Below are 18298 nucleotides of genomic sequence, written 5' to 3' on the forward strand. Positions count from 1 at the left end.
CGATGTGGCATGAGCACTTAAAGAGTTTTGTACATTGTTAATTGAAAGGTATATGTGGAATGGAAAGGTGGATATAACGACAATGATCAATATCATAACCCTAGAAGGAATACACATTAAGAGTTGGTCAAACACGAACACCTGGAAATACCAGACGTGGGATCACGTACCTAGTAATGAATGAATGGACCCACGGGTGATAGACAGAGGAACGAAGCGTAATCAATCGTGAGTTTCCGACGATGAGGAGGCAGAGATATGCCGTCATATTAAACATCTGAACAGTAAAATATAATCAAGCCAAAGCAAACGACCACTTCCAAATAAGAAATTCACAAGCCTTATCGGTCACTTGAGTTTTAGTTAGAAAGATCACTTGTTCCAAGGGGTATGGAATCTACTTATTCTCCTGTTCTGAATACCCAACGGGATATGTAGACCTCCCCCTCTTTCTCTTAACCTCAAATTTCCACATAGCCTTACCTTATGTTTTTTTGTGGTTATGATATTAAGAGATATTCTCTGTAACCACTTAAACATTTATATAAGGGGTCCGGCACGCACTGTCACCGATTTTTTTTTTCAAATTTGGCACATCGACTTAATCTGGCATAAGTAATGTAAAACCATCATAATTTGGTTGCTATGCAACTCTGTTGCCATGGTAACACGTGCATGCCATTCAGGTTACAAAAGAGTCAATTTTCGCATGAAAATGACATTTTTCATTCAACTATACTGAATTAACCTGTTTGAGTTCTTATTCAATCATTATCAAATGATACTGTATAGCATTTTTATTATTTAGTTTGATATTTAGTTAAAGCTGTATGGTCCGAATTACAATATTTTTTTCCATCTCATAAAAACGCTATTAAATCATCGCATATATGTAGTTATGAGGCTGTACGACATGTCATAAATTATTTCACCTGTTTTAACCCAAATTATTTGATTTTAAATCGATGTTTACAAATAACCGCGTCACTGCCATTTCAAGTGACAGTCACGTGACCAGTTCAAACTTTCAGATCATCGGTGGTCTTATCTGTGTAAAGCTGTATATTTTGTTATAACAGTACCGTACCATAAGTTTAAAAAAAAAATAAAAATATCAAATACCTCTTCGTAATTCGTTGTTTTACGCTCTTTCAGCCTTAAAACTAGACAGTTGCGTATGAGTTAATACATCATGTTGGGATTCCCCTGACGCGCGTGGGTCTATTTATAGACGTCTATTATGGGATGATTTATATATGTACCCACTATATTTACTCTCTAAATAATATTTGCACTCTTTTCTTTTACATGCAGATGTTTTCAAGCATGTAGTTAAGGGAAAGTTAATAACTTTATAAAGTAATTAAAGGGACTGATGCACGATTTTCCCCAAAATTTTCTTTTTCACTTTTAATGATCAAAACCTACTGCCTGATGTGTTTAAAAGATTTCACATAAAAATTAAGGTTATACGTTATCACAGAAGCTCATTGTAGAGAGTTTATTATTTGTTTTGTAAACAGAGATTGCGGTGTGTTATTGTTTACGAAATTTTCAAAAGAAATGTATATCGATCTAAGTTTATTATATCTTTAACATTTCAAACATTTTTGGGGTAAAATGTGTCATCTAAAAGTTAAAATTTGTGACTACGCAAAATTAAGATGCTTTATTTTACAAAATCAATATTTTACTTGCTTGTTTGTATACATAAAATGACTCGAGTCTTTGTTTACATAACACAGATTCAAGGCTAAAATATTGCTTTTATTCTAGCATTCAGAAGGTCCAAATTTTGGATGTCAACATTAAATGAGTTATATTTTTAATGTTTAACATCAAAAATGAAAAATATTTTTATCAAAAATCGTGAACCAGTCCCTTTAATCTGCTTTAAAGTAATTATGTACAAAAATGATACATGAACATCGGGTCATACAGCTTTAAAGGTTTGAATAATTCTGTTATATTTTCATTCTGTCTGGAAAAGAGGGTTGTTTGATACATTCTGAAAAAGCTAATTCAGAGGCAAATTTGAATGATGGATAAAAATACCCGCATTCAGCTTGAAATCTATAAATGCTTGTACAACATACATTAGATATAGTACTATCATATAACAATGAGACATGTTTGGGAATCTACCATCTAAGCTGTGTTTCCATGGAAACAAAATGATGCATTTCGTCATGATATGACAGTAGAGATGCATTTTTCAATGTAATTCAAAATACAATTTTCTATGTATTCAAAGTATATAATCATAATAACCGACTGCTACTGATGTTAGATTTTAAATTTTAACAAGTTTAATATGAGAATTCATGTTGTGGTTGCCATGGAAACGAAAATTGCTATTTCTTTTCAAATTCGAAATCCATGCAAAATAAATAAATTTTTAGACCAAAAAAATATGTTTTTATAGACAGATTCAAATGAAGTCAATGTTATAGTTGATAAAATATTAATACTGATAGATAATTCATATTACATTGTTGCTATGATAACAAAATATCACAAAACAACAAACTTGATGTTCACATTCTTTTCAAGTAAATCTCATTTTGTTATACATCATGCATGTTCTTCAATCATAAACACCCTTAATTTGTAACAGATAATTAAGTCAATGCATAGCTGTTTTTTTTTAAATTTATTTTTCTTCAAATGTGTATGATTTCTATTTGTGTATTGTACATGTATCACAAATTGCAAATGTATATCTTAAGAATTCATGAAAATAACTACCATATCTAGAAAATGCATATTTGAATATTTCAGTTATTTCAAACTATCATGTACATTTTTTCACCTTGCCAATCGAATTAAGTGTGACCTTGAAATTGAATCATTGATCTTAAAAATTGTTCAAGTTAAATAAACTAAATAGGATACATAAAGATTGTAATTCATCATTGATTCATGAGGAATCCCCCCTTCTCTCTCTCTCTCTCTCTCTCTCTCTCTCTCTCTCTCTGCAGTTCAATATTAGCTCTGCTTACTATGTATGTGCAAGAAAAGATATGCCAGTACAATGTATGAAATCTATTAAACTAACATTTTTTAATACATGACTTGACAATTAACAGTTACTTATGAGAAAGTATTTTGACCTTGACTCGTGACCTTGGCATTTGATTCAAAACAATTGAGAGCCTATATTTTCTAGAGTCTAGACGTTCATCAGTGTCACTCGTTTCACGTATCTTTTTAAACATAGGTATGTGAATTATATTTAAACATCATGCGAAGACCTTGCTTGTAACTGTAACTTACCATTGATGGTCATATTGAAGTAATTTAGTATGCTGGGAAAGTCAATATCTTTAATATCTGACATCGTTGGAACCCAAGGGTTGATTCATTAATTATCATTTAACGTCCCGCCGAAGAATTTTTCACTTATATGGAGACGTCACCATTGTCAGTGAGGGTTGCAAAATTTAGGCCTATACTCAGCGCTTAAATTACGGCCTTTGAGCACTGGGTTCCGATGATGAATATTTCATAATCGTATCCTATTATAAATGGTATACCTTTATTTTTGAATCATATATTACAAAATAGACAAGATAAGCACACACAATCTTTTTCATTTTCTAATTTTGCGCATATATTGTCATCATCGCTAATCGTCTTCTCAATGGCATAGAGGCAACTAAAATATAATGTGATCTGCTGTCCTGATGGAAATTCTTTCCGGTTAAATGAACCACGCCCTATCATATTCTTTGAGGCAACATAAGCATCGAACATACACTGATGCTTCTGACTTCGCCCCCACCAAAATGACAATATGACACTTCCTACAAAATTAATAAATAATATTCATTTTAAGAGAAATACCAAGTTGAATATATGCAAGCATATCAAACTCTTATGTCCCATCTAAAATGTATTACTTTTTCTCCCCATGTCATCTGCATCTACTACTACATGTAGCTGCAATATGTATTCCTTAAATTATATGTTTGAATGAAATCTTATTCAAACACTTTTATTACGGTAGGTAATAACTTACTTAAATACATGTATTCTTATCTAGATTTAGTTTTATCTAAACTCTAAGGTGATTATATGACCTCAATTAATCAACACATGGGTTAATTATAATAATCAAAACAGTGAGAATTGTTTTGCGGTGTTTTATCACTTGAGGACTTATGCGACGTTTCTCAATAATACATATCAATTTTCATGAATTAATGTGCACTCTGTCTCGTTTCTACCAAAAAAAAAAAAAAAAAAAATAGAGTAAATTCCCATGCATAACATGTATTGGCTAAGGTGTATCAGTATTAGTATTTCTACAATATTTCAATTCTGTTTAATTAATTCAATTTATTCATAGAATTGATAATTTTTTAAAGTATCATCAAAAGTAAAGAATGATTAATACGTGGATGTCTAACAATACTGAATAGTGTCCCCACCTCAATTCACTTCTCAGTTGAGTATCTGTACATGTATACCCCCCCCACCCCCCGAACAAGTAGAACATATTAGAGATAAAATTCAATGTTATGACCCATTACTTTATTTCACGAAGGATAGCTTATTCAATGTTTTGGCATGTACCAATGGGGAAAAAAAGTATGCCATGGCTTAATCACAGTCTCTTTTCTTTTATGTAATATGTATAATAATGAAAGGTCATGCGTTTTTCAATAGCCGTGTTTCGAGTTACTCCGGAACACAGTGTTTATTCTGTGTTTAGTCACGCCGCGTCAAAAATGTTCCACAGGGTTACTTCCGGTTTATCGTTTTTTACCTTTGTTTACCAACAGTCGACACTTCGTGTATTAGGCCTAGGCTTAATTTTGTCGATCATCATGAAATTGAAGTACACATGTAATAGTTTGGGGTGTATGCAGTACATATTTGTTTATGAGCGTTTGATAAGCTACTATTGATCTACGAAATACAACGAAAGACTTCGTCAAGAACATAATTAAGAAGACGATGTCGTGTAACTCACACAAGGCCCAGCTGTCTAGTAACCGGAGGGGTAAAGGAAAAGAACGTATTAGACTCACTGAAACCTGTCAAACAGGTAAAATGAAAATTATGACGACATTTTATATATGATTAAACAAAACACAATGTGCACTGCTTCATACAGCAGGCATTAGGTCCAGTACAGTCTAGGGCCTATGTGAAATATAATTTACGTTACCAAATCAGGGCCAAAATGGGCATAAACATGTAACATATAATCAGGTCCATTCCAAAGACTATTTCTACCTACTTTTACATGTTTTTAAAGATATAAATAAATGATAATTAAGGCACATCTTTTAAACAGGTCAGTCGTTTTATGTATCATGTTGTGCATGTGCATGACAAAATTCGGAGTGTAAATTTAAATACTTTACGAGGATGGAAAATGTAGAGGAAATTGCATGAAAAATCGACTCAAAAACTTTTAATGTAAGAGTGCATGAATGTTAACTTTAAAATTAATAAAGATTTGTAAAACATTCTAGACTTCTTATCATGTATCTTTGATCCTAAGTCAAACATGCCAACTTTTAAAAATCCCCATGGGGGATTTTGCGCGCGACGACCTTTTTTTAACGCTCAAAATTCACGAAATAGTCTTTGGACTGGACCTGATAATTATTGATATAAAATATAGATAATGACAATACACAGTGAAAAGTAATAGATTAGCTATAATATTATAGGTATTTGAAATGGCTTTATTATTTAAAGCTAGTTTAGATTGAATTAGACTGGGTTTCCGAGTGCAATGGTATAGCCATATGTGGGTGAGGATAAAATTATCTACTTGGGTATAGTCAATATGCTGTCTAATTTGAAAATAATTATTTATCAACTAATACTTGTGTTACAAATTAAGTCTTTGGAGTTTGATTTCTAATGATATACTCATGTAATTGGAAGAATTTTTAGCATAACTATTTGTTGTTGTCGTCATTTTATTGACTTTTCACAATCCAGTAGGTATTTGTGATTACTGCTCATATTTATATCACTGAACAAAATATATATCTGATTATGATTAAGGTAATATTATTCCTTTCAGCAACATAATTTCAATTATGTGCTCATAGACTGGTCCAGCACAATCTCTAGTATAATTAGCTATATAAATATGCTAATCAAGCTATATAGCTTTTTAAAGCTAATTGAAATTGCTTGATATAACTATTTCAAATCTTCTATCAAATATATTTTTAAAGCATAAAAATTGAATTTCTAAGTGAAAATATTTCATCCTTGTACTTGAAACAACACACTGTAAACAAAAAAAAAAGCTTCTTAAACTATGTACCTTAGGAAGAATTTTGATTCAAAATTGTCAAATGTTTAGGATTATTAAGTTGTTACAGATTCCACATTGTAAAGTCATCATATACTTATCAAAGCTTCGACACACACAAGGTAGTGGACAGTTATTAATGCAAAAGAAATTCTCTTTTCATGAAAATTCTTAAAATGGCATATGATCTATACCTAGAATATTGTTGTGGTTAGTTTAAAGTACATGTATATTGTTATGTGTCATTGAACTTAAGAAATTTAATCGAAACTAGCTCAATGAAGCTGTTTGAAATAGCTTTATAAAACTATATAGCTAAATATAGAGATTGTGCTGGGCCTGATAGATATAGCAAAACAGAGGAAATCCGTCATATGCATCAAAAGTTTGAAAAAGGTGAATTGACTTAAATATAAATTTATGAACAAAATTGAACAAAAAAGACTTTAGGAAGAATTTTTTGTGTTCATTTAAAACATGTTGGGTAGATTTTGAAGTTGTTTAACACGGCTTTATACATGATGTCAGATCTCTGAATGCAAGCAAGCTCTCATATGACTACAATGTATAGGGGAAATCAGATATATGTACAATAAATATGGTAAGCTTTATTGATAAAAATCATGAAAACTCATACATTCACAGTTTTAATATGAATTACTTCATGTATTTCCAAATAAGTTAAAAAAAATATACATGTATGTACAGTGAACAGTATTTTTAACAAACACATGAATTATAATTTCAGCATTATTTTTTTGTTTTACATCTTTGCTTCTCAAATTGACAAAAGTCTATTATCAATATTGTGGCATCCCTCCTCTTTTTCAGGTATATGGGAACAGGATCATTTTCCATGCCTTTCACTTGAGGTCTTCAGTTTCATCATTAATCATCTGAATGTCGGTATGCCAAACTCTCATGATCTCATCCCATTACTGGATATTCCTTAACACTGGTTTATTTAAGCCACTCTACCTATAACATTGCCAAAATATTAGACTGAAAATTTTCAAATACACAAGACTTGAAGCAGCAAAAGAAAAGAATTACATATGTATAACACACAAAAAAGAAATTAATTCTCACCTGGCTGATATGAACTTTTTACTCCTTTTTAGCTCTCTTTCACTGCATACCAGCCTATAACTAGCAGTCATTATATGCAGATCAGCCATTGTTATCAACCTGTGTATATATATGTTGAATAAAATATGAATGAAAATTGTTGTTCTTTGTTATTCTTTTTAAAAAATATATATACTCAATAGTACATTTCCTTACACAGTACTGAATCAAAGGGGTAGGAGAGCAAATATATAATATATAACCTGGCTCATGTTCAGCTGGTTCCATTCTTGTATACAAGTGGTTTGAGTGGAAATGTACATATCTGATGTACATGCAAAGTACCTTGATTGCACAGGCAATAAGCATCACTTGTGTTCGAATTTACTATTAAAGAGTGCTTGATTGGTATTAAAAGTTGGAGAAAAGATAAATGTTCTTTGATATAATTCAAAATTTTGCAGTGAATGAACCATCGGTATAGAGCTTGAATAAATGATCATGCAAATTCTAGTATAGATCCGTAGGGATATAGTATCTGGTGTTCTCATATTTTATTTAATTGGCAGATATTATATATGCCCCCCTCCCCCTTCTCACTCCCTTGTGAAATTGCTGCGTAATTTTTATGAGCCTGAACCATGAGTTCAAAATTGAAATTGTCTATCTAATGTCACATGAACACCGTTGTAAAATACATACACTGCTCAGATGTGGATGAGGGTACAAGTATACCTATTCTTAAGATTGACAAGATGTTGCACAGTCTATATTATATTTTTAAGAGTCAGTACAAACCTCTTGGTTTTCCTAAAAGTTAATATAAGCAAACTGGCTAGAACAATGATGTTTCTTTGTTGGTTCAGCTTTCACGGAATGTAATAATCGCACTCAATTTCGGCTGCTCGTGGTTTTCTACACAAATGACGCCATCGTTTCTTCTGAGTGAACGCTTTTCCCGGGTTTGGGAAAAGGTAATCTTTGACATCTTCCCAAGTAAAGATATATCCCTTGCTATCCTTTATCTGATTTGCGACAGTTTGTGCCGCAAAAATCTATATTTTGTCAAAAACAATTTTGTTACCAGTGTAAACAAAATTAACCGGAAGTACCCCTGTGGAACATTTTGCTCATATCACGTGACCGGCGTGGCTAAATACGAAAAATCCCGGGTGTTCCGGAGGAACTCGAAACATGGCTATTGAATAAATACCTATGATTTTTCTAATGATTCTATTACTTCATTTTATTATAAAACAAATAACGATAACGATTTTGCATTTATTATTTCTATTTCATCCTAGTCATTTGATCCCCTACAGAATAAAGTGTGCTGCATTAGGCCTAAGTAGATCTAAGTACTGTATTTGTGTGACGCCACAGTTTACATTTTGACGTCATATCAATACAACTGAAGCAGTGGCGAGTTGAAGGGTGAATATTTAGCACGCATGCACATCATATGTGCCATGCTATTGGCAGATCTAGAGAAATCCATAACTGTACACAATGTCTATGAAAACATTTGACATCAAATGATTGTGATCACCTTCTCCTTTCGTGTGGGTGAGTGGAAAGAATATTTTGAATGCCACATGTCTTCGTCTAAACTTCTGTCAGCATGCAGTAAGACATTATCTCGCCATATTATTTGTGTTTCTATGTAATTTTACTGCCTTATCACGTTGAAGAGTTTCAAAGGGGAATAACTCTTGGTTACAGAATGCATTTCCCCCCATAAATCATTCACTTCAAATTGTATGAAATAGGCAGATTCCCAAAAGTTTTAGTTTAGATTTATGAAGAACATAGATTAGTTGTTTTAAAAACTTATGTCACTTTATTTGAGGTGGATGCGAATAAAAGTTATTAAGACATAAAAACCATTGAATTTAAACACAATTTTACAGATTTGTTCAATTATAAAAATCACTTAGGATTGTCCATTATTCATTTTTTTTCTTAAATGAAAATATGGGATCTGTTATATAATTTAATATGAAAATTAGAATTTTAAGACTATTCATAATGTTTTATATTCAACTTTTGTGCCAAAACTACCAAATTCTAGAAAATGGCCAAACTTGATAAAATTGTACCTGTTTCCAGAGCAACCATGATCACTATCTAATTTTTAAATATATTTTCTTGAATATGTTATATAGATGTTTCATTCGGGTGAATTTCGTGAAAATCGGTGACTATGCGTGTCGAATTTTTTTAAGTAGTTACAGAGATGGCTCTTAATGTATAGCTGATATATGTGCACAAAAATAAACATACTATAAAAGTGTCTACAATATTTTTAAAGGGCTATCTACTCGCTAGATATAAAAATATTTTGTTTGTTTGTTTTGCGTCCCGTCGAAAATCTTTCACTCATATTGAGAATTTTAAATATATATTTCATTATAATTTCATATCAAAAGCATTACGTTCAGGGTACCCCTACTTTTACTATGTCAGTAACGACTTTCTTCAACAGTTCTAATGGTTTTTTTTCTGTCTTTGCTAGGAACAACAATCAATTCTTTTAGATTTCTCAAATGGGAAAATGGAAAGAACAATTAGCATGAAAAATGTCAGACAGCTATATACCCATTGATAGTTTGCAAATTAGATAACTATAACATACATGAAAGGTCAAGATAACGAGCAGTGATCAATCCCATAACTCTTATAAGCAATACAAAATAGATAGTTGGGCAAACACCTGAACACACCAGAGGTGGATCAGGTGCGTAGGAGGAGTAAGCATCCCCTGTTGACCGGTCACACCCGCCGTGGGCCCTAAATCCCGATCAGTTATTCTTAGTCAAAATCAGTATGCCAAGAACGGCCTTGCAATCAGTATGAAACACGTCAGACAGCATTTGACCCAATGATAGGTCGTATTGACGACGTAGATCGTTATAACGACCATAGAATTTGCGAAATGCTGACTTCAATCGAGATTATTATCCTTCAGAATAATACAGTCAATTTCATTGGTTGAGGGCTGGTCACTTGGAGGGAGACAATTTGTGATGTCTCCCTCACGCACAGGGTGACAATCGTGTTGTCTCCCTTTAGAAGATAACTCTTAATGGCACAGGTGAGAAAGCTCTATTAAAAATAATTGAAAATACGCGGGAGCGTTAATCATAAACTTCAGTGTCAACATTAACGGTCACAAATAACAATCGAGAAGAATAATATTTCCATTTTAATGCAATTTTGCATTTCACTTGATGTTTACGCTTTTGTCTTGAAACATGTTAGGAAATGTTTACGTTTGACATTATGTTTTGGCGTCATTCCACTGTGACATCACAATTTTAAGTTTTCTCTCGTTTAACTTTCTCAAATACCAATGTTTTGCTTTCGTTAACATATGTATCTAATAAATGTATGACATTGAGTGTAAAACAAAATAATGTATATACATGTCAGTTGAGAGATCTAACCACCATATGCCGGTGATAATGGAATAAAGCAAATAACTAAACGTTTTCATTAACTCTTTTATTGAAGGTATTCCTGGAGACAAGGGTCTCATTCTGGGATTGCGGAATAACGCCTCGATACGTACCACCATAGGCATACCTAGAACTTCGGCGATTAACTTAGCTGACGGATATGTGGTGTACACCAATACCAAACTCCAGCTGACCAGCATCACGTCTGATCCAGATAAAAATATTATTTTTTTGAACTTGGGATCCTCCATTTACGCATACGAAAACTTCAACATTAGGCAGGATCTACAAAATGAACATCGACTAAAGTACCAAGGAAAATTTTCATCTCTGGGACAGATCGCATTTGATTATGTTTCAAACAATTTGTATTGGTGTGACGAATCACTTTATTGGATTGCAATGAAACCAGCTTACATTAGCAATACTACCATGTATAAAGTCGTTGTTGACGAAGACGTAAATCATCCAGAAGGAATAGCGCTAGATCCTGAGGATGGGTAAAATGTTTTACACATTAATGATGTAAGAACGACGATCATAAACAATAACCTTGTCGTTTTGTAATACAGTAGAGTCAGGAAATATCAGAGGCGATCCAAACCGCCTTTTAAGTTTAAAGACTGCACAAAACATAATGTATACTTTGCAAGACCTACTTTAAATACATGTAAATCAAGGATATTGGTACCAGCACCAAAGTTAGGGGTCGGATAAATGCTGTATGATATTAAAACCAAACTAGTTTTTGTTAATAATCCTTTTCAATATCTGAACCAATTTTAACGCCTTTTAAATGGCAGGTGTATTGACTTATACATTGTACTTAATCAAGAAACTATTAGAATATTTCATTATTGAATTTATCAGTAAGGATTTATTGGATGACAATGTAAGGAATATTTTTCATTGAATACAGTTGCCGATAACAGTGTTCATTTAACAACAATGCGAACGATACAGATTTTACTAAATAAAGGGGTCACAAATGTGTTGGAGTATACTTTACAATCACAGTAAACAATAACATCATGCATTATATCATAAGTCAACTTCAAAACTCATCCTAACAAACTGATGAAATGATGAGTATTCACACAGACATCTCGCAGTGAATAAACATTCCACAGTAAATCATGGATCATTACAGACAATATTGTATACATTGAACCAGGTAGTACCTGCCAATAATCCTATAACCATACATTTCAATTTTTTTTATAGTGTTACGTTAATCAATTGATCAATCCTTTTCACACTTTGCTATATATTCAATGCACACAAGAGGACATAGCTTCGTGAAGGTTTGACCCCCATAATCAGAGATTCGGGGACATGTAGTTTTTGGTATATCTGTTTGTTCGCAAACACTTTTAATTGTAAAGTATACACCGCAAGTATACATCGCAAAAACCTTGGCCATAACTTTTTGATATATGGTGATAGGGATTTTATTTTCCTTGTGGCAAAACCTTTCTTTTAGCACCAAACCTTTCTTTTCACATTGTCACCTTTACATTGCGGTTTTACCTTCTTTGATAAAAATTAACCTTGATCGTAACTTTTGAATAGTTGATAATAGAGCTTTCACATTCTATGTGTATTCCTTTTGACAAGACATTTCTTTTCGTACTATTTTCTCTCTAACTTTATTACCTTGGAGTTTGGCCATCCATGCATGTCATCAGTGTTTCACAAACGCATTTTGATCGCTATTTGCCAGTTTTAAATTTTCTAACAGAGTGATGTTCTTTTCCGACAATGGTCCTAATCCCCGCATTGAGCAAGCCTCCATGGATGGGAGCGACAGAACCGTGATAGTGCACTCCGGTTTGGTTCTTGTGAGGGCTCTCTCTGTCGACACTGTCAGTAATATACTCTACTGGGCAGACTCCCGGAAAAACACGCTCGAAGCCTGCAACTACGATGGATTAAGTAGGCGGACTGTAATAAAAACGTTCTCTTCAGCGACTGGAATACATTACTATCAGGTACTGTATATGGAGCGGTCAATAAACAATCAGGACATATCGAAACCCTTATCTTTGTCCGCCTGTCTTTCTATCATTGATGTTTTGTAAAGCATTCGATATTTATGAGTTACATATCTTACATCAGCAGAGTTACAGTTCTTAAATCAAATTTTACAGTAATTTCTGTTTGGAAAGACTCTAACATATAGATGCATTGAGTTTCGTTCCGTTTGAGTTATTAGACTGGGATCATATTAGATTCCATTCTATTGCTACATTATGTATCTCTTTCTCAGAAGTTTCGTAATTTGGTAATTTGCGAGTTTTTAAAAGAAAAAATCCCCTACGGCTTTTTAAAATTAGAAATTAATACTTGATACATGTGTTCATTGTGAATTGAACTTCTTCGAATATCTGTTACGCTACTTCTTAATTGAACATAGATTAAGAGTTAGTGTAGAGCACTTGTTTATGTCCTCGAGGTAAGATGAGTCGTACGTACAGTGATTGGTTTAGAACTCCAAATTATGTGAAGGAATGTGGGACAATGTGATAAAGGTATCACATGAAAATCTAAGGGCGATACTCAAGGCCGAAATGAAGGAAATGAACTGCATCAAATAACAAATTAAAGCTAATCAACCTGTCATTCAACGTATAATTCATTTTACTTCGGTTTGGCCATGTCATTTTTATTGGATGTAAAAAAAATATCATATTTTGTTTAATCAGATATACTTATACAGATGTCAGAATTGTGGACTACATGTATGTAACTTTGATCAATTAAAGGCTGACTAAAGTTTGATAGTTTTTGCTCCTAGGCAACACTAACGTGTGAATCAGTGCATTTAACAGTGCGCATGTAATACAACATACAAACTTTTGCATTGTAATCAACACGAAAAGACATTTCATTCAACCGAAGGCATAGCAACTCTATAAAAGAGCAGGGAATCCATTCATATTATGAATCATGATCGCAAAAATGTACATTGTTATCCCCCCTCCCCCCGTAAAATATTAATTTCCGTCTATCCTTATATTTTGTTTTCATTTTTATTTTAATTGTGGATCGGGTAGATTAAATAACTGAAAATTCAAGACTGAGTAAAGCTAAATATGTTTGCTTCTAGGTACATTGTATTACCAACAAGTGAACCATTTCATGACAACGTGTACATGTAATAGAATAAACAAACTTATTTGACAGCCTTTTGGACATGTGATAAATTAGAAAACAACCATTTCATCAAAATAAAGGACCACGAACGGTATTTAAAAGCAAAAAATAGAAAGAAAAATAAAAAAACATATCTTGAAGATAATCGAAAAAATGCACATTGATAGGGTTCTTCCCAAAACAAATTGCTGAATCCTGGTCTATATCTATATTTTGTATTCATTCTTATTTTGAATAATTGTTTTCTTGCAGAATTAGGAAGGGTAATGTATTTCTCGTGAATGTTTTTGCTGTTTTATCTGTTTTTGATGATGTCTTCATTTGTTTTTCCAGAATGTGTTGCACATTGTAAGCAGTGACAATAACATGATGGGGGGATACCATGCAACATCCGGGTTACTTGTGTACCATAAAACGATTGATCAAGGGGATCCGTATGCTGTTCACGTTTATGATGCAGAAACGCTCATATCATACAATGGTAAATATTATTCAAATCACCACATTCATTTAATATATCTTGTATTTCTTCAATCGAAGAACTGGAGCAAATTATTTTGGGTTTGTTATTTTCTTTCTGCCTATCTTTACCCTTTTGTTTGAAATATACAAGATATAACTTGAATTTTGATACACCAAACGATGATAGTCTAAGCTATGCCCTTGAGACACGTCCATGGCATTTTCCAAGGATGATCTCATAATTTATTTTGGTCACGCTCCATGGGACAAAGTACATAACAAACACATATCGTTTACCTTTGCTGTTTGAATACTCTGAAGGATTTCTAAACATGTCAGAAGAACTCAAGAAATGAATGCTTCTTTTGAAGTATTTTGAAGTACAAACCTACAGGAAGCAAGATGTATTGTATGGATACAGTCAATTAGACATAGTCCCGTGGGGATCCGGGTTAGAATAGGTCCTCAGTACCCCTTGCTTGTCGTAAGAGGCGACTAAATGGGGTGGTCCTTTGGATGAGACCGCATAAACCGAGGCCCCGTGTCACAGCAGGATTGGCACGATACAGATTCTTCCCTGCTCAAAGGCCGTAAGCGCCGAGCATAGGCCTAAATGTTGCAGCCATTCACCAGCAATGGTAGCGTCTCCATATGAGTGAAATATTCTCGAGAGGGACGTTAAACAATATACAATCAATCAATCAATTACACATAAATTTGTGTCAGCTTCATTGACATAACCTACAATAATGATTGCTTTGTTATTAGACCCATTTGTAGATAAACGAATGCCAGAACATCTAGTTTGTGTAGTGAATGTCAATATAAATGTTACACTTTGACTGCAAATATTATTATTCTGAACATTGTCTACATGTTGTCAGTTAAGTTTTCTAAGAAGAATACGTGTAATGTTTGTAATACACACAAGTCGACATAACTGTACCACATTTAATACTGCTGAATAATTTGATCGGATACACAATACTGCGCGTGCGTGCTAACCCAAATATATTTATAGAAATGAATGCGGATTCTCCAACTAAGAATAGATTGCGCGTAGAGATAAAAGTGTAAACATAATATGACATCCGTCATATGAGATAAAATAGGTTACAAACAATTTGCTTAACTTAGACTGACTGTCTCTCAAAAATGAAAATCTAAATTTTCAATATTAAATGAATGAAAATAAAGTTGTTACAGTTCATACTGAAAACATTATCTAGTGAGCACTATTCCAGTTAAGATTTCCTTATTGAATAAAGTTATCGTCGCCGAGCCTTGCTGGTTTCACGATTGTTCTTTTAGGTCTTGCACTCGGAACTTGCTGTTCGGCACGGCCTTCGGGTTGTTCAATCTGACGATTTGGTAACACGATGTGATCTTCCTCGTCTACTCTTCTTTAGTTTTCATTATATGTTTACGATTTCTTCTTAATGTTTGTCCACTTTCTGTTGATATAATGTACGATCTTGTTGAGTTGTGTTTTTCCACAATAACAGCTGGTTCTCAAGTTTTGCCATATCTATATCGCACTGGATCTCCAAGTTCGAGCGGTTTCACATCCTTTGCACCTTTGTCGTAATACAGTTTTTGCTTTTGTTGTCTCCGTTTCAGCATCATTTTCACATTTTCCGGTGTTTTCGGTTCAAGAAGTTTCGGATTGGTCGGTATGATGTCTCTAAGCATTCTTCACATTAACAGTTGAGCAGGAGAATAGTTCATCCCTGTCACAGGTGTGTTTCTGTACTCTAATAGAGCAATACATTCATCTTTTCCTTCTGCATGTGCTTTATTGAAAAGTTGTTTCATGGTCTGCATGCTTCTCTCTGCCATTGCATTCGATTGACTATGCGTTGTACTTGACGTTGACAGTTTAATGTTGTACTCCTTTGTGAACGTTTTAAAGAAATGACTGTTGAATGGCATATTGTCGGAAACTATTTCCTCGGGAATTCCACGAACTGAGAAAATAGCTTTCAAATTGTTCACAACTGACTGTGCATTTGTTCCTTTCAGCAGCCTTATTTCAATAAATCTCGAGTAATAATCCTACCAGAATATAATTCCGTGATTTATATTCGAAATTGTCAATTCCAACTTTTTGCCACGGTCGCGCAGGGATTTCGTGTTGGATCAAAGTTTCTTTCTAATTTTGTCGTTTGAATTTGTTACAAATAGAACACTGGCTACAAACCATTTCTATATCTACAAACCTGTTTGGCCAATACAGGGACTGTTTTGCTCTCGATTTGCACTTCTCCATTTCCAAATGGCTTTCATGAATTTTGCTGAGTACATAATTTCTTTGTTCCAACGTTACAATAATCCGGTCTCCGACAAACATCAAGTTGTCTGCTTCATGGATTTCTGCCATTTAATTACAATACGGTCGGATACTTTCCGGAAAATTCTTCCTGTGGTGTGGCCATCCTTCCTCCAAAATCGTTTTCAAATTTATTAGTTCCGGATCACGCATTGTCGCATGTCTCATTTCAGGCGGTTTGTCGTCACTGATTGGGAAATTTTGGGATCAATGTGTGTATCATTATATCCATTTCTTCATCGAGTTCTTGCTTTGAGTCGTTTTCATTTACGAATGCGCGTGAAAGTGTGTCGGCCACATACATGAATTTTTCTGGTGTGTATTTGAGATCTAAATCATACTTCTGGAACCTGAGCAACAATCGTTGTGAACGTGGTGGAGCTCTGTGAAGTGATTTTGATTTAATTGCCTCCAACGGTTTGTGGTCGGTCTGCACTAACACCTTTTCGCCATATATGTACGGATTGAATTTCTCACAGGCGAATAGAACAGCGAGTAGCTCCTTTTTTATCTGTGCATAATTTTTCTCCGCGTCCGTCATAGATTTCGACGCATAGGCAATTACTTTTCCATTCTGTAAAATACAGGATCCAATTCCACTTTGAGATGCATCAGTTTGAATAGTCACATCTTTTGTAATGTCGTAGTACGTCAACACTGGGTTTGCTGTATGTGCTGTTTTCATCCTGATTAACGCCTCATATTGTTCATGTTGCCATGTAAATGGTACGTTTTCCTTGAGTATCGTACACAGCGGAGTAGTAATCTCAGATATATTCGGTATATACTGCGCAAGAAAGTTTATTGTTCCCAATAATCTTTGAATTCCAGCTTTATCTGTCGGAACAGGCATTTTCTGAATTGCCTTTTTTTTTCTCCGGTTCGGGCTGCATTCCGTCCGCACTGACAATATTTCCCATGTAATTGACTTCACGTACTTTCAACTGAATCTTGTCCTTGTTGAATTTAATGTTTTTGTCTTTCGCTCATTTCATTACCTTTCTAAGCGTTTCATCATGATCTGTTTCGTCTTTCCTGGCAATTATCATGTCGTCTACTATCATTTGTACTCCTTGAATAACACGGAATGTTTGCATATTCTTCCTCAGGAAGACTTCACTAGCGCTTGAGATTCCAAATGGCAGTCGTTTGTAGCGGTAACGACCGAATAGAGTTTGAAACGTACATAAATACGAAGTTTCAGTGTCCAGTTCTACTTGATGATATCCATCTTTTTCATCCAAAATTGTATAAAGCGATTTTCCATTAAGCTGTGAAGCAATCTCTTGGACAGTTGGTATTTTAAAATGTTGTCTTTTGATTGCCTTATTGAGGTCTTTTGGGTCTAAACACAGTCTAAGATTTCCATTTTTCTTCTCAACTATCACTAAACTGTTAACCCAGTCTGTTGCTTCAACTGCCACGATTATACAGCTTTCCTCTAACTTTTCTAAAGCTTTCCTTAGTCTCGACATGATTGTGTGTGGTACCCTTCTGGGTAGATTGATCACTGACTTGACTGTCGGATCCAGCTCTATA

The 18298-nt window shown here is 33.9% G+C and overlaps 2 protein-coding genes across 2 annotated transcripts in view; one reads left to right on the plus strand and one right to left on the minus strand.

Moving 5' to 3' along the window:
* LOC125679644 (low-density lipoprotein receptor-related protein 4-like) overlaps positions 1 to 18298 on the plus strand; it is a 408142-nt gene that overhangs the window by 8312 nt on the left and 381532 nt on the right. The window lies entirely within an intron of this gene.
* LOC130052394 (uncharacterized protein K02A2.6-like) lies at positions 16126 to 18234 on the minus strand. The gene is made up of 3 exons (XM_056157239.1): positions 17758 to 18234; positions 17169 to 17333; positions 16126 to 16485 (listed from the first exon to the last, which is right to left on the minus strand). The coding sequence occupies exons 1-3, from the start codon at positions 18232 to 18234 to the stop codon at positions 16126 to 16128; spliced, it is 1002 nt and encodes a 333-aa protein (XP_056013214.1).

The sequence above is a fragment of the Ostrea edulis genome, chromosome 2 (assembly GCF_947568905.1).
Source record: "Ostrea edulis chromosome 2, xbOstEdul1.1, whole genome shotgun sequence".
In the NCBI taxonomy this organism is placed as follows: domain Eukaryota; kingdom Metazoa; phylum Mollusca; class Bivalvia; order Ostreida; family Ostreidae; genus Ostrea; species Ostrea edulis.